The sequence below is a fragment of the Pararge aegeria genome, chromosome 22 (genome assembly GCF_905163445.1).
Source record: "Pararge aegeria chromosome 22, ilParAegt1.1, whole genome shotgun sequence".
NCBI lineage: Eukaryota > Metazoa > Arthropoda > Insecta > Lepidoptera > Nymphalidae > Pararge > Pararge aegeria.
This window is the reverse complement of record NC_053201.1, coordinates 12,303,203-12,322,184: the sequence shown is the minus strand read 5'-3', so window position 1 is coordinate 12,322,184 and position 18,982 is coordinate 12,303,203. Positions and strand designations below refer to the sequence as shown.

Here is an 18,982-nt window from a genome sequence, read left to right as displayed (position 1 = left end):
GATTAGGCGTAACATCATCATAAACATATAGATCCATTACCGGTGAACTACAGGGTACGGGTCTCCTCCCACAATGTGAAGGGGTAGAGGCCGTAGTCCACCAGTGTGGATTGGTAGATTCCACACACCTTTTAGAACATTTTGGAGAACTCTCGAGCGTGCAGGTTTCCTCACGATGTTTTCCTTCTTCACTGTCAGCGCTAGTGATTTTTTAATTGCTTAAAACGCGCATAGCTTATTGTTAGCGGTGCGTGCTGGGATTCAAACTCGCCCTACTCAGCAGCAGGTGAGATTGCAGTCAGGGACTAACTTGTGGAAAAAAAAATTGTACTTACGTTCGGTGTCACTGGTGTCCGATAGCGGCGGTTCGTTGGCAACATACTGTCTGCCACTCAGTAGATTGCTCTCAACAACCGGTCGCTTGTCCTCAAGCTGTCTTCTGAATGCTCTGTGGTCGTCCTGTGGAAAGTAAAAGAGGTATGTTAAATTTAATTATCACTTAAAAGCTGTCCCTTCGTTAAACATGCATTGCAATGCATTTTAAAGCTACTGACATAAAATTCGAAATGGTCGTATTACTGGCCCAACATTATATTATTTAGATATATAATTTATATTATCTTTATTTAAAAGTGGAAATAACGGAGCCTATTAAACTTAAGTTACCGATCATATAAAAGGACTTTTCTCGAACATTTTAAAACTTACTCTATACAACGTGTAACGGAAATATGAAATAAATATTATAAGTAAACATTCTAAGTGTTTACTTATGACTACCCATTTGAAGATAAAAGACGGACACGCCTACCTTATAATGTGACAGAAGTCACAAGATTTTAATTATGCATGTGACGTTAGGGCTATATGTGATTTGTTTCAGTAAAAACTATGTATTACTACAAAAACTGTAAGGTTTTCGGTTTCACAGGTAAGTCACAGAGACATTACATAATGTACATCTAAAGCCTGTGACGTTTTATTTCGGTTGTCATTTACACGTTGTATGTATATGTCATATTTTTTTACACGTAGTAGTTTGTATCCCATCGTCAAAAGAAACAACTATAATACCTATAACAGATTGGCGCCTGACTTTTCCAGTAAAGGTTTGAGTATTTACATAATATTATGATGTTACTTATAATGGGATACGTTGTTAACGTATATATTTTTTACGCAGGTATAAAATAGCTAAATAGCTTCGCCCTGGATGAATGTACATTTCATTGCCTTTTTTTTACTTTTCCCTGAGGATCTTTGTCCTACAGAAGTCCAACAAGAAATGTTTTTCCATAAACCGAATCTTATCTGAGGAAGTTTCTTTCTTTTTTTTTCAAAATACTAGTCCTAATAAATAATCAATTTACCACAATTCAGGATGCTTGTCCTACAGAGGTCTAACAAGAAATATTTTTGGCATCGAACATACATCTTATCTTTGGCCATTAATGTCTGCAGCACCGCTCAGATAATACGGTATCGATTGCCATTGCACCGAGGGCTCGTTATTCATAATTTCCGCACTTGCACCCGATTTATTGCGAGCGGCGGCCGAGAACAGAAATATGCTTTCCGCGAACCATATCCGCAGTCTACGCTGTGGCATCATTATCGTAAACAGTGTCATCTTTATAACAAAGGAGAGAAATAACAAATTTATTTTCTGTGTTTCAAGTTGTATTCCTATCCTGTTTCATCTTATCTAGATGATATCTCACATTGCTGAATACAGACAAACTGATTTATGAGTGTTTTGAATTCGTTTTCTCCAATTCAATTCAAAATTCATTAAGTTCAAGTAGGCCTAATTAAAGCACTTTTGAAACGTCAAGTCAGTCTGTTTGTAGTGACTCTACCACCGGTTTGGAAGGCAGATTCCTTCCAGACTAAGAGGAACCGGCAAGAAACTAAGCAGATTGCAGATTCCAACATCATTTTAAAGTTTAGCAACTCATCCATCATCATCTCACCAAACTATTTCATGAGATTATTTACCCGGTTAGCTATATAGCCAGGTATGCAATTATGTAGTCTTAAATGAAAAAATGTTAACCTTGAGAAAGATTGACGGAGTTTTTCTATCAGATTAATTCAGCCGCGAATTAAACTAATCGATTCTGGTAAGAGCTCCGTAATAGTATTTTGTGTTTCGATTATGTTTATGTTTGATGGTTCAATTAGGGACAAGGATTTTTCTTGCCATCACTTTCATCCAGTCAAAAAAAAATTAAAACCTGGATAGCAGCTTAATTTTTGTGCCTTTTGGAGTAGAGACTCTGGGACCGTGGGGTCCGGAGCCCTTTTCAAAGAATTATCGAAAAGGGTTATAGAGTCTTCCGGTGATCCTAGAGCGGGCAGTTACCTTGGCCAACGAATTAGTTTAGCCATCCAAAGGGGCAATGCTGCCAGCATCTTAGGAACCGTGCCTCGCTGCGGTGGTTTCGAGGACGTTTTACATTTTATTTAGTTTTAAATAGTTTCGTTTATTCCAGTCAAATGTATACTTTTTAATGTAAAAAGGATAAAAAAATTACCGAAACTATAATGTAGTTTTTTTTAAAAGGATTTGTAGTTTTTTAGGTCAATATAAGATAATTTCAAAAATACCTCACTGGATTAAATTTGATTACATTTTAAGGTATACCTTACAGCATGTGTGTTAAATGTATAAATAACTAAGGTAAGGTTCTTTTTAGATTTACTTAATTATGAAAACTAAGGCGACAGGCTTATAAGTATACTTTCGGATAAGATATTTTAGCTAAGTTATAATCAATATGATACGTTTTGTTTTTACGAAAGCATCTATTGTTTCTACAATAGATGCTTTCGTGCTATGTCCAAGATCATTATTGTCATCTTCATTCTAAATAATATTCCACGGCTGGAATCTAGCCTCCTCTTTAAAATTCAAATTCAAACATTCTTTATAAATGTAGGCCTATCACAGACACTTAGGAAGCTTTTATACATGTATGTATATATATAATTGTAAAGTGACCGTGATAACTACGTTCGCCCTGGCCTAAGAACCCACAACATACTTAGCCGGGTTATTTTTTGTTATCACCATCTCACAGTTAATTAATATTTAGCTATGATAATACAACAATTGTTACACAAGCTTTTTTATCGTTTAAGTAATCCCTAATATTATAATTGGATTTTTCTATAAGCTTATTATAGACTTTGAACTTATTGAGAGACATCTTAAAGGTTTAATTCAGTATTCGGTTATAAATAATATACAATTTACCTTGAATACACAACGAGTTAGTTTTTAGTTCTAATATTCATACCGAATCTAGGTTCGATTCCCCCAACTGGAAAATGTTTGGGTGATGAACATGATTGTTCTTCAGTGTGTTTATCTGTTTATTATAAGTATTTATGTGTTCCTATTATATGCATAAAAATATTCAACAGCTATCTTAGTACCCAAAACACAAGCTACGCTTACTTTGGGGCTAGATGGCGATGTATGTATTGTCGTAGTATATTTATATTGTTACAGTATATTTTCTTTTCAATTTATTAATTTCATAGGAAAGCTGAAACCACTTTATCTCTTTTCCAAAATTGAAATAAAAAAACTAAGGCATCGTTCGTTAACAAAAACTATTTGCTATTCGAAAACTTGTTTGTAAATGGAACACCAAAAATTTCGGTTTCCAAAATTAATTCAATTATTTGAATGCATGTTAGAAAACAAATATACATATCGTGCAATTACAATCAGCTGGGATATGGGAATAGCTGTTGATAAATCTACAATGTACATAACGCAGCCAGCCGTTACTGCTACGTGGGCGCCATTTTGCGGTGCGACTGTGACCAAAATGGCCGCGCATCCGAAACGATTTTCACCGGGTGATTTAACGTATTGTTGTGGTCTGTATAAATTGTTTATCACATATTGCGATCTTTTTATTATGACGCGTACGCTTTTAAATGTAAAAGTAAATTCTTATTTTCATGTCTGGAACACTCGTAGCTTTAGTTTTAAGATAAAAACTGGAGTTATTGCCATCATCTCATTGCGGTCTTATCAATATTTGTTTAGCACAGCTACGCATCAAAAGGGCTCTTTCTAGATTTTTTTATTATTTTATAGGTACTTGAAAGGAAATTCTTAATTTCATGTTTGGAATCCTCTTAGCTTTAGTTTTAAGTTAAGGACTGTAGTTATTTCGATCATCGCATTGTGGTAGACAAAAAAATACGTTGACATATTTTATTAGTATCCTTCGCTTTAAAATTCTAATATTACCTTACCTTGAATCGGAGCTCTATTTTCCATGTTTAAAAAGTTAAAGGCACCTCTAACTCTGGGATTCGAACTCGATCAAACAAGCCGAAATCTATCTGCTTCGTTTTTGCGTGGGGGTTTAAAAAAAGAAATGCAATAAAAGCACATCCCAGATAAAAGGAGACAGCAAACGAGATTACTGTCGATGGCACGGAAACATTTTAGTTGCCGACGCCGCGTCAAGTGAGGCTTAAGCGCCTGGCTATTTTCTTAGCTTCAGGTACTTTATTGAGTATCCTTTACTCACTATTGTTAGTAGTATTGGAAATTGATTGCACTTATTTCCGGAGTGCCCCCTCGTCGGTATTAAGGCACTTTGCACTCTACCTAACTCAACAAGTCGGCCCGCTACCGTCTTAGACTGCGTTGTCACTGAGATTGCAGTCAAGGGCTAACTAGTAGTGGGAAAAAAATTGACAGCCCTACGCCGGCTGGGTCCAGCGGCTCGTTGGATGTCATGTGTCAACCTTATCGGGGGTCAGAAAGCAGTTACCTGTTGTTTGATTAGTGCGTTCAGGTCGCCCCTAGGTGGCGCCAGTGCGTTCAGCTCGGTTTCCTTCCGGATCACCCACTCGGTGAGCTCGCGGAGTGATAGAAGCAACGCCGACCAGTGCTCTGCGTTGCTCTCCAGACGATTCCTGGAAATATCAGCCTTAGTTAAAACAATGATGAGCTTTGATTGGAACGAAATGATTTGATTGTGATTTGACACTTGATGAAATGAAAATGCGAAAAAGAAAGAAATACATAAATGTAAATACATATATGTAAATAGATAAATAAATACTCTACGTCATTTCACACATCGCCATCGAGCCAAGTAAGCGAAGCTTGTGTTATGGGTACTAAGATGACTGATGAATATTTTTATGAATAATATACATAAATATACATTTAAACACCCAGACACTGAAAAACATTCATGCTCATCACACAATCATTTTCGGGTAGTGGGAATCGAACCCACGGACTTGGGTTCAGAAAGCAGGGTCGCTGCAATACGCCAATCGGCCGTCAATAGAAAAGGTACATGGATGGATTTATCAAATTTTGTTTCTTAATTTGGTTACCATGGAAACTGAGTAATGTGTAGATAAGAAACAATCACATAAGAGTATAGGAGAGAATGAGGTAGAATACATAATACATGCTTTCTTATTTTACTTGCTATGGAAACTGATAATATGTAAACAGTAAATTAGTTTTAAAACATTGCTTATTCTTAGATGTAATATTACTTCCGGTATCATGTTATAATAGTCACCCCCACGCAGGATTAATGTACTTTTCACAGACAATATGCAGATATAACTAACTCAAATAGAGATAACCATATTATCGCTCCGACATCGTCCCGTGGCCCGAAACAATGTTTTAGAAACTTGGCTGCAGTACTAGATGGCTGTGATTGTTGAAAATTGGCGAACGTTCAGCTCCTTAATATGTTAAACCGGGGATTTAGATATAATTAGGGATGGCGAAATATCGATTGACATAGTCTATTCAAATAAATAAAATGAAAGTATCTGTTATTAAACTGGTATTATGGTTAGGTGGTTGAACAAAAGCGTGAAATAAACGTTGGTTTAATATATATGTATATATATATATATATATATATTGTATATATATATATATATATATATAATATATTTTGCGTCGTTAAGACCGCCTAACGGCGCGGTGCATAAAAAATGATAGTCGATTGGTTAATTTTTGATACGGATAAATCGATTTGGTTGAGATTGTCACTTTGAGGTAGCGGCCTTACAAATAAACCTGGAGTAATTTCGGAAAAATTGTTCAAAGTTTTGACACGCTCTGACATTTTAAGTGTGACAAAAACTCCGGAAGGATCAATTTTACAAAGAAGATTAAAAAGAAGTTTAGCGTTTTGATATGGGGCTAGTCCGAAAGAGTACTACCTCCATGCGTCTTTAATCCCCCAAACAACATGGTTGCCATGCCATCTACGCCTCAAATTGGTGGATATAGAGCGTCACGTTGCCAGACGTGTTCCCTGCATGACCTGCGAATTGTTGCGCTGTTTATAGGCGATGATTTTCCACTTATCATGAGGTGGGTTATCTGCTGGGTATGTCAATTGAAACTAAAAAAGCGATCAAATTAAAACGTCAAATTTGGTCGATACAAAAGGCGGCCTTATCTCTGCCAGGCAACCTTCGGATTTGGAAAACATGAGGAAAACAGACTGCAGGCGGTGCATAATAATAAAAACAATACATACGAATAAATACATATTAATACTTGAACTATATTACATAAATAAAATAATACATAAGTATTTTCTCGAATAATGGAGTAGGGCCAATATTGATGATGATCAATAAATAATTTGTCTCAGACATCAGATAGATTTAAATTATTGTAACGAAACGAGGGTTTTTATCGATTTGAATGCGCCCAAAATGTCCGTGTCACATCACTATACAATTGTATAAATCTCAACGTTTGCAAAGAATTTTATTCTGGCACGAACGCTTTAAACTTTAAGGACGCCAAGTTGAATATGCATTTACTAAAACGATTGTGTCTTATCCTAAGGGATTAAGGTCTTAAATTGTATGTCTGAGGAATTTAACTTTAAATCTTATGTTAGAACTGCACTTTGAATTATTAGTATTTTATAAATATGTAACTTTTTAAATGACTAGCTTTTAATATTACAGATATAGTAAGCTTAAGTTATAGATAGTTTAAGCGAGTTTAGAGGGGAATTCGAACTAATACCGACAAAATTGATATTTAACTAAACCTCCGATTTAAAAATAAACTACAAATAATAGCTTTCACTGCGGGAGGTCATATTATAGTTATACCTTATCTACAATCAAAATTACTAACATTTTTAAACCATAACTGGATTATTTTTATTTCGTTACTTAATTGTTTTATAAATATAACCTAAAATAAACTATTTAAAACTAAATAAAATCTAAAACGTCCTCGAAACCACCGCAGCGAGGCACAGTTCCTAAGATGCTGGCAGCATTGCCCCTTTGGATGGTCAAACTAATTCGTTGGCAAAGGTAACTGCCCGCTCTAGGATCACCGGTAGACTCGATAACCCTTTTCGATAATTCTTTGAAAAGGACTCTTGCCTCCGGACCCCACGGTCCCAAAGTCTCTACTCCAAAAGGCACAAAAATGAAGCTGCTATCCAGGTTTTCATATTTACGCTTCTTGGCCTGCTCGGCACTGGGAGCAGCCGCACCTACCATTGACGAGGTGGCCTGGATGTGTGATGCAGCTAGGGTATCAACACAAGTTGCATAACTAATAACTTACACGTTAATTTACTTTTTGAGCTTATTCATTTCCCGTCCAAAATGTCAAAAGTGTGTCGAAAAATAAAAATAAATAAATAAAATTAATTTATATCTAAAAATTTGTTCCAATGACCTATCTTAGGTATTCATAATATGGGAGACACTTATTTCATGCAGGTTATCTTAAAATTGCACAAGAAACTATGTATGTTGTGTTATGTACGTATGTTCATGTTATGTCATGATCTGTTTTGTGTGTTAAATAAAAAAAAACTGAAGTTTAATCCGCAAGGCACAAGCATAAAAAAAAGTTAAATAAATTGAAATTGAATAACGCTGAAACAACGGAAAAATAAACCCCATACTTTACGTAATTAAATAAAAACCCTCTCTTTGGTACGAGAGCCCACATACCCGCATAGCTCAAAGGATCAAAGGGCCAACCGCCAAAGGTACCCGTGTTAGACCGCGTCAAAATAAACACGATATATTAACAAGGGCGTTCGAAGTTAGTATACCTATTTGAGGGGACAGAATCGGGAGACAAACTGGAATAATCCGGTATTTGCACAAAATTAAAAAAAAATCTGATATTGAAATTTATTTATTTCAAATAGGCCTACTTTATGAGCACTTTTGATACGTCAAGTATGTATGTTTGTAGTGACTCTACCACCGGTTCGGAAAGCAGATTCTACCAAGAAGAGCCGGCAAGATGAGAGCGAAGCTGGCTGCTTCCAATCTACTTTGTAGATTGTATAGTAACCTCGCTGTATTAGATGTGTTTTTAAACATTTTTTAAATGTATGTATTGGTAGGCGAACCTGCTTTCCGAACCCAAGGCCGTGAGTTCGATTCCCACAACTGGAAAATCTTTGTGCGATGAACATAAATGTTTGTCAGTGTCTGGGTGTTTATATGTATATCTTAGTATCTTAGTACCCATAACACAAGCTACGCTTACTTTGGGGCTAGATGGCGATGTGTGTATTGTCGTAGTATATTTATATTTATTTAACTAGTAGGTTTTAGGACTTCATCATCATCATCATCACATCAACCCATTACCGGCTGTATGTGATACGATAGTAATCTTTTAAGCCTTTATGCTTGGTCCTTCAATTACTTCCATAAAAATGGTGACACATAAAAAGAAAGACACGAGCCTGGAGTTAAAAGCCACCCTTAGCTATCACAAATGAATATATAATAAACATCTTTTACGCTCCCGGTCGTAAAACTTCGAAATAAAGATGTCCGCACAATCCCACTTTTATTTCACTATGAAATCACTAAACAGCTTTCTTTATGGTGCTACGTATGCAAAATACCCTATCTCTACGAATGGGTGTGGCGCCAGTGCTAGAGTGTCTAAAACATTACACTCTTGTGATGTAAATTTATCACAGGCTTTGTCTGCCTTCCGTATAGTGGAAATCCATCGCCTAAAACAGTGCAACACATCGCAGAGTAGTCGAAGGACAATAACGTTTATAATTATTATCATGAAAAGTGTCTAACAATCTGAGAGGAATTATTACACCGGCTGCTTAGCGATAGCTATGCTGCTTTGCGGCAGAAATAAGGATGACGGTAGTACTTCCCCAGACGAGACCTGTCACAAAAAGCTCAACCAAAAGTGCCTTGTATGGCTACTTGATTAAAGAAAGTTTTGACTTGACCTTTTATGGATCTGTATATGTGCTATATGCTGTTTTTAAAGAGATTTTAAACATGTGTAATAAAAATAAAGTTTTCCTTATTACAACCGTAATAATAATAAGAATATTGTTGTGTTTTAGCTACCCTTATACCTGTGGAAGTAAAGTCTCACTTCCAAATGTTAGCCTTGACAAACCGATTAAAATCTAAAACACTTAATTTCATAGCCCGTTTACGTTAAAATGATCAACTTAACTAATATTTTCAGGAAGTATAATTTTATTGTTTGATTTTTCTGTTAAAAACTCTAATTACCAACTCGGAGTTAGAAAATGCTTTGGAGAGCACGTTAAGCTACCGGTCCCATTGGTTGCGATAAAGCCCGCGAACTCTTATTAGAGTATCGTTAGGGGTGTATGCTCTAAAACTCTCCCTCTTAAGACAGAGTCGGGCCCGTACCCAACAGTGAGACAGACTATACCCTAATGAAGATAACATTAAAAAATATTTAAAAAAAATCGCTCTAACTGACCCCGCACCTCAAAAACTTTTTATATGCAATTGAAAGGCAATAAAAGGCGCTTTACGTCCAATACATATCTTATCTCCCAGCTACTGCGTGTAGTAGGCTGTATAATAGTTTTATGATGTTCTGTAATGGTTATAGAGGGATTTCTTATAGCTTTCTGCATTAACAATATTATGAAACATGCGGGGCCAAGTTGGGATACACACAATCACCTACATTAATAAATAACAGACCGACTCAAGGGCACAGGTCTCCTCACGGATCGAGAAGGGCTGTCCAGCACTCCTTTTTTTTGGCGTGGAGGAAAAGTATTGGATATAGGCGTTACTTTGCGGAAATCCATGATATATTATAAAAATTATGCTCATTGTTAAGGCTAAAAATTATTCAGTGTAAAGTCAACATCTCATGAGGATGCTCCGGTTTCGAAGCGAAACGTGACTATAATCTATCTCTGTGCTAAATTTCATCTAAATTACTTCAGCCGTTCTGATGTGATTGAGTAACAAATATCCATCTCTTGCATATTTTATAATATTAGCATGAACTAGCTGATGCCCGCGGCTTCATCTGCGTCTACTTGGTTTTTCATCAATGCCCCGGGAGCTGTAACTTTTTCCGGGACAAAAGGCTCATAGAAATTTAAAGGTTTTTTTCCAGGACAAAAAGTATAAGGTGTGGTAATCCAGGGCATGATCTAACCTACATTCATTATATCAGCTAAATTCTTGAAAAAGATTGTGCGTTAAAGATTATACATACATCCAACCTTACAATATTTCGCATGTATATGATTGATTGAAATAAAATATAATACATGTTTGAACACCGCAGTTCGCATGCCATGCGGTGCTTGAACCAGTATGACCATTCCTCGCGAGATTCTTGCATTTATACAAGGGCAATGGTTGCAAGAGACGGATTGTGCGTCTCAACTTTCAGCTGAAGATTGCTGGTACAAAAAATATATATTATGGTATGTGTATATTAAATAATATAATAGAATAGAATAAAATTTTATTGCACAACCCAGACTACTTTCAGCGAAAGAGTAATCTTAATAATCTCATTAATCAAAGGTATCCGAGTTAACTCTGTGTACTAAAATGTTACTTAAAAGTATTAAAAAAAATGCATTTTTCATGGCTTTATTTGGCATGTTAATATATATACAGATAAACATAACAATCAAAATCTATTTAAATATAACCAATTTATCATAATGACTTTGAATATGAATATGGCTTTAATAGGTTTGGAGTAGGTATAGCTGACATGCATTTATAATTTTTATTTCCCACATTAATATCTAATATTTGTTTTATTTTTGTTATATTTCTTATATATGTTTTTTTAAATTATATTTAACTATAATTAATTTTATTCCATACTATTATATACAGATTACCCACCACCTCTTCCCTCTCGGCTTTCGTCCACTCTAAACGTGTATTTTGTGTTCATATTTCAATTATTAAATTTCCAAAAAATGTAGTAAATAATTCGCCAAAGTACTAGGACTATATGAGATTATCATCGTCTTCTAAGTTAAAGTGACATATTATGTGTTTATCAAACGTCAAAATAAAGATTCTCTCCTAAATACAACTGCAAGTACCAGGGCACCAGGCAGGCCGAGTAAGTTATAGACTACCTGTGCAAGTAAAAACAGACCGTATCTCAATAATAGTAAGCCTACAATGCCGCGAACTACTTCAAGTCAAATAAGTAAAGTACTCGCAAGTGCAGCATCGGATTCTGATCGTTCCGATGTGGTGTCAGAGGAGCTAAATTCGCAACACCTGCCTCGCACCCAACGCAAGCGCCGCCGTTCAAACGAAATTGAATTCCAACTCAATGACTTTAGAGCGGAAATCAAATTTATGATGGATACTTTTATGGAAAAACAAAATAAAAGATTAGAAACCCTTGAAAATCACATTATGGAAGTAAAACAACAAAATGTAGCTATCCAATCGTCGAATCAAGACATTGAGCAATCGCTGAAATTTATGTCCGATGAAATTCGATCGCTCCAAGGAAAAATTGGCAGTATTGAAAAGGATCGAAAAAATCCATCGTTGCATTTGATGCGCCTAGAAGACAAGATTGACGATATTGACAAAAGAACTATAAAGACGTGCGTTGAAATTAGAAATGTTCCGAAGCAATCTCGTGAGACCAAAGACATGCTATACTTATACGTAGATAGTTTATCAAAATGCATAACAAAATCAGAAATAAATAAAGTGGAAGTTCGTGACGTTTATAGATTACCGAGTAAAAAATCCGATGCAAAATGTTCAACCATCATTGTAGAATTTTCGAATACCTTATATAAAAATCACATACTGAATGCAGCCAAGAAGTTTAACCGCGAATATTCCGAAAAACTTAACACATTGAACCTGGGACTTCCAGGCACAAGGCAGCCTATCTATATATCAGAACAATTAACCGCTAAAACTAAGAGACTACTATTTTTGGCCCGAGATTTTGCTAAGTCAGCACAATTTGCCCACTGTTGGACTACAAATGGAAATGTTTATTTACGTAAAAAAGAAGGCACTCCGTACATTTTTGTAAAAAATGAAGAACGTCTGAGTGATATTATCAAGAAGAATATTAATGAAAAGTGACTAGTTCACTTCTGTTGGAATTTGTTTTATATTTTTCTTTTTGAATGTTTATCTTTTACAATTTTAGCATATTTATTAGTGAGTTACTGTTTATTTTTGGTTCTATTGTTAACATGGCTAAAACTCTTAAATCTTTTATTACATATTTATAAGGAAAAGTATAAGTATAAGTACAAAATCAGAACATTACACATTAATATTAAGTTACAATTACAAGGATGGCTTGAAATCGTTCTAATATTAACGGTGGCGCGCAGGCGCTGTTTACGAGTTGCAACGAAGTCTTTTAAAACTACCTACTTTGTATTTTTTTTTTTTTTTTTCATTCACTACATTTTTATACATTTAATAGTGCTTCTAACGATGAATATAACAGTTCCGAAGAAAATAATTACTGACCTCATGTTATTATATACAAACATGATTACAAAACATTTACAAAATACATTACATTTACAAAATATTGGAATACATAGTTATCATGCTATAATAATATGTCATGGTTCTTTGTTGGGCTGTATCATAATAATTGTTACTATACCCAATTCATGGATAACATAAGTCACATAATAAATAATTTAGATAATATAAATTTACACCAATCATTTTTGTGCGAACCAGAAAATTGTATTACTTACATGACAGAAACAAACACTAACCTGACAATTTTAACACAAAATATTCGCAGTATTCAACATAACATTAATGACTTTTTAATACTTATTGACCGAATTTCTATTAAACCTGATGTTATTGTACTAACAGAGTGTTGGCTGCGAAGTTGTCATTTCATACCGCAAATTGCTGACTATTATTCATTCTCAACGAAGTACTGCTACAATCAGAATGATGGTATAGTTATTTTCATTAAAAATACAATGCCGTCGAAAACACATGAACGCCAGTTCTGCGAAGCTAATTGTTTGATTACCACAGTAAATAATATTTCTATAGTGTCCATTTACAGACCACCTTCATTTCGAAACTTAAATGGTTTTTTAGAATCGTTAGATCTTACGCTTAGCGCATTACACAAAAGTAAGAACGTTATCTTAATAGGCGACATAAATATAGATATTAAGCTGAACAGTATTGATTCAAACGCCCATAATTACCTAAATATTATTTCAACGCATGGACTACTTCCTTCACATTCATTCCCAACTCGATATAACAATTGTTTAGACCACGTCCTGTGTAGATCATCATTATCTTCGACTACCCTTGTAATTGCCAATAGCTTGACAGACCATAATACCGTTCTGATATCAATAAATTTGCGTACATCTAAAGAGGCACTAATTAAACATAAAATGCTTAGAAAAATAAATTATTCAGCCATAAAAAGCGATCTTCGGGACACTAATTTTCAGCCTTTGCTCGACATTGTTAATTGTAATGACGCTACTGATCTTCTTATACATGTAGTTTCAAATATCGTTGAAAATAATACTGTGCTTAGCAGAACATTACATCGTAAAAGTCCGCGTAAGCCATGGGTTACACCTGGTATATTGAGATGCTTAAAACATCGAGATAAATTACATATACATTTAAGAAAAAATCCAAATGATGATTCTATAAAAATTATTTATCGTAGATATAGAAATTTTTGTACCAACTTACTCAGAAAATTAAAACATCAGTATGATCGAACCGAGTTAGAGAAAGCTAGCAAAATTAACTTGAAGAAAACATGGGATGTTATAAATAATATAACAAACCTAAAGACTAAAAATTCGGAAGCTTGGGAGTTGTTGTCTATTTCGCGTTGCCCTATACAAGCAGTATCGGAGGTGAATGAGTTTTTTGTTGGTATGGGAAAGAATATTGTAGATTGTATAGAGTTGTGTCCTTCAGGCTCAGACGATGTTGTATTACACACACAGCCTCAATGTCTCTTAACGCCTGCATCTTCCTTTGTCTTATTTGAAACAGATCACGAAGAAATAGTAAGATTAATAAATTCTCTTAAAAATACTGGTTCTTCTGGTCTTGATAACATATCTTCGACAGTAATGAAGCAAAGCAAGGAAATATTTTCAATTTTGCTGTGCCATATCTGTAACTTAGCTTTCTCAAGTGGCCAGTTTCCTTTATTATTTAAGAAATCGGTAATAATCCCCGTATATAAAAAAGGGGACAGGAAAGTTATAAGTAACTACAGACCAATATCGATATTACCTACCTTTTCCAAAATTTTAGAGCGATTGATTAATAATAGATTGATAAAATATTTAGAACTTAATAATTTACTCTCAACCAATCAATACGGTTTTCGCAAAGCAAAATCCACTTCTGATGCAGTAGCTGACCTTGCCAACTGTATTGTGTCAAACTTAGATAATGGAATGAAGTGTATAGCCATATTTCTGGACCTCGCCAAGGCTTTCGACACTGTGTCCATACCTCTTCTTTTGAAGAAACTGGAACAGCTGGGAATTCGTGGTCTTCAGCTGATGCTGTTCCAGAATTACTTAAAAGATAGAACACAGTGCGTAAGAATCGGTGAGCACATTAGTCCACCTCTATCAGTTGAGCATGGAGTTCCGCAGGGGAGCATATTGGGTCCGACGCTCTTTCTTATTTATATTAACCAACTCTGCAATCTCCAAATGACTAATGGTAGAATTATCACATTTGCAGATGATACTACACTGTTATTTTGGGGTAAGAGCTGGGATGATGTATTTCACAATGCCCAGCAAGGCTTTAACTTGGTTATGACTTGGCTACAGAAGAATCTTTTAAGCTTTAATGCGGAGAAAACTAAATATTTAACATTTTCAATTTTACGATCTGGACAACCATCTTTAGTAAATTTTAGTATTCGAGCACATTCGGTTTTATGTCTTAACTCTAAAGTACGCAACGCATGTGAATGTACCTGTTTAGAAAGATCTGATAGTATTAAATATTTGGGAATAGTGATTGACAATCAACTCTCCTTCGATAATCATATTCACATACTAGTTAATCGTATCCGTAAACTCATTGCCATTTTTAAAAATATTCGTCACGTGGCTGACAAAAAGACGATGAAAACGCTGTACCACACTTTATGTGAGTCACTTTTGACTTATTGCATCGATTCTTGGGGAGGTGCAGCAAAGACGCGTCTTCTTAACTTGGAACGGGCTCAAAGAGCTGTTCTAAAAGTTAGCTCCTTTCTTCCTTACAGATATCCTACTTCATCTTTGTATAAGGAAAGTGGGGTACTTACTGTAAGACAGCTTTTTCTTTTAAAAATAATTTTAAAACAACACAAATTCATTAATCAGGAGTCAATTATGAAATTTAAAGATAAACGTCGCAAAAACAGCTTATGTAATATTCCCAAATTCTGCACTTCCTTTTCACAAAAATTTTTCTGTTTCCTTGGTAGCATCATATACAATAAGGCCAATAAAATTCTTTCCATTCACTCACTATCATCCTATAGATGTAAAAAGCAGGTCCATGACTGGCTTCTTGCGCTGGATTATGATAGCACAGAGAATCTACTATCCATTCAAAAATGACATTATCTCACATGTACCTTGTACTACATAAATCCATGACACTTCCCCCACACATCCACCCACACACACATACACTTTATTTGCCTCACGAACACGCACGCAGCACCTACACGCACGCACATACGTTCACACACACACACACACATACACTCATGCACACACTCATACACATTTAAATCACCATTTAATTACCCAATCTCCAAAAATAAACATTTTATTTATTTTTCTTTAATATTTTTGCATGTTGCATGTTAAATCTATATCCAAAATAAAATATACTTGTCGTAGTCTTATGTTGTTGTATCAAAAATTATATAGGGGAGTGCACTGATATCTATAGTACGAGTTTTTACTCAGTTTAGGTACCAGTGATTCAACCATACATAGTACTAAGCTATGATTTCTGTCACAATTTAATAATCGTGTGAATAAATGATTTTATTATTATTATTATTATTATTATTGGAAATAGTAAAAAATCACTGTATTTGTATTCGCTTAGAACTAAGAATTAAAAATAACTCTATGGCGGCTTAAATGCTTAAGCGCCGTAAATACTCCGTTAATTTTAATGACTACGTTTTTGAGACTCTGGGATGTTTAAAGTTGAACAAAAAATATATACTCTATGGCTATAAAATAAAAAGAAAGGACTTTTCAGAAATACTCGCCATACATTGATAAAAATAAAAAACCCCTATGAAAATCCCGCTATGATATTTAATTAAGCCAGTATTCCGCTTAACACAGACCCAAAAAAGCATAGATTACATAATTTGACCAACAATTCTGTAACAAAGTCTTTGAACGGCGCAGACCGCATGCCGTGCGGCGCTTTAACAAGTATCCCGAGTACAGGAATTCCCCACGAGATTCTTGCATTCATACAAGGAATGTTTGCAAGATCCGGATTGTTCGCTTATTTACATACTTCGGTTGTCTTCGTGTAGCTCGAGATCGCGGGCACAGAAGGAATTCTTACGTTATGCGCATATTAAATTTACGATATAATATTATGACAGAAAACCATTTTTCGAAATATTTGCGATGAAATTCAGCATATTTTTAAATTGTGGAAACTTTATACTATTTAGAGCAAGCATCTTTACATGTAAATTGACGTTTCAAACTTTACGACTAAAATACTAAGAATTTTAATTTAAAGGAGTTATGATATATGATATTTTTTCTAGATCATTTTTTTATATTTTTATTTGACTCTTGCCAGCCCATTATGCCATTTCAACTGGTGCTAAGACACAGTCTAAGATTGTCACGGGCTAACCTGTTAGGGGCATGGTAGTTATATTAAGCCAATACCCCTAATCGGTTTCAAAACGACATCGTACCGGAACTAAACCTCTTGGCGGCACGTCTTCGTCGGTAAGCTGGTAACTAGCTACGGCCGAAGCCTTCCACTAGACAAGCAATAGTTGTTATTGACATCTGTTTACTACCATTTTTTTATTATCAGTCAGTAGGTATATGCAAACTAAGATGGTAGCGGGCATGGGAGCTATGACAGCTTTAAGTTGTAGTAGAGCTGTTTATGACAGATCTTGTCCGGAGGAGTGCCACTACCACCGTACTTATATCTGCTGCCAAGCGGCTCTGTTAATATCCCTAACAGGTTAGCCCGTTTCCATCTTAGACTGCGTCATCACTCACAACCAGGTGAGAAAAGCTATCTTACAAGTTAGCCCTTGACTGCAATCTCACCTGGTGAAAAAAAAAAGTGTGCGCGTGTAACCTTTAGGCGCGATTGAAGTAACACTTTTATTTTTATTTATTGATGTAAGAGTAAAGTGTTATTGGGAACCCGCCATCTTAAATGTTAACTATTTCATTTTATATTCTATTTAAAATTCATCAATATCCCTCTAACGTTTTATAAATATTTTCATTTGTTAAATAGGATAATTGAGAGTAGAAAATTGAATGTTAGATCAGCAAATGTCAATATATACATACCTTGTCATTGAATGTCGCAATCGTCAGAAAATTTATTTATTACAAGTATATTTAGAGATTTTCAAAAAACTTTGCAATTGTATTTTTTTTTAAAACTGTTGAATTTATATTCACTTTGCTATTCACAATTGATCCGTTTGAAAATATTGGAAATAAATGATCCTAATTGATTATAATATTTGCCACTAGCTGGCGTATAAGTAAAGAAACGTGGAGTATATGACATAATATGCTTACGACCAAACCAAATTGTTATTTTTAAATACACACACATCAGGCGTAAGCGTTACTTCCGTCAGAAAAAATCTGAGTTACTCCCTAGTAGCGCCTAAAGTAGTTTTACTTAAAAAAAAACTATAAATAACCCTACGTTAATATTTTATCCACGTAAATGAACACTTGATGTCGCTAACACATTCAGGTTTCGCCATTTTATTCTATTTCTGGAACACGGCAGCGCTGATAATTAATTTACGGGGATTGCAAGCGGAGTGGTATCGAGTGACTTAATACCAATTAGAACCGCAGCGTAATTGGCTTAGCTGCGGTCTGACTGATCGTCGCAGACGAAGTTAACGGCAGCTGGTTCTGTATGCGGAAGATACTGTATCGACGGAGGCAGTTATAAGGGTGGCTTTCTGGAAGGCTGTTTCTTGGAGTGTATCAAATATTGAACGATTGTGTATTGAAAATAGGTGTCTCAAATAAATGGCAGCTTTCAGTTTATGCTTTTTTTATGTTCTTACTTTCTTTTACTATACCTACGTGATTTTAGCACAAAGTTGCAAAAAAGATGTTGTTTTTTAAATTTTAATAATCCGCTAACCAGGTCTCCATATTCGATAATAGGTATAATTACCCTAGTTATGATCTGTACTTAAATTATAAATATAAGGGTGGCTTTCTGTAAAGCTGTTTTTTGGATTGTATTTAAGATTTAACCGTATTGCTTCTGTTGGAAATAGTTGTTTCAAATAAATCTTAGCTTTTGGTTTATGATCTTACTTGTTTTACTATACCTACCTTAATATATTTTAAGCACAAAGTAATATTTTTTT

General features: G+C 34.9%; 1 protein-coding gene across 4 annotated transcripts in view; it reads right to left on the bottom strand.

The window, feature by feature from the left end:
- Window positions 1-18,982, bottom strand: part of LOC120633905 (dystrophin, isoforms A/C/F/G/H-like) — a 752,632-nt gene that overhangs the window by 114,992 nt on the left and 618,658 nt on the right. For all 4 annotated transcript variants that reach the window (XM_039904299.1, XM_039904301.1, XM_039904300.1 and 1 more), the window contains 2 exons: window positions 4,806-4,950; window positions 336-459 (listed from right to left, as the gene is read on the bottom strand). In XM_039904299.1, the coding sequence (XP_039760233.1) occupies window positions 336-459; window positions 4,806-4,950 (269 nt within the window). The remainder of the gene's footprint in view (window positions 1-335; window positions 460-4,805; window positions 4,951-18,982) is intronic.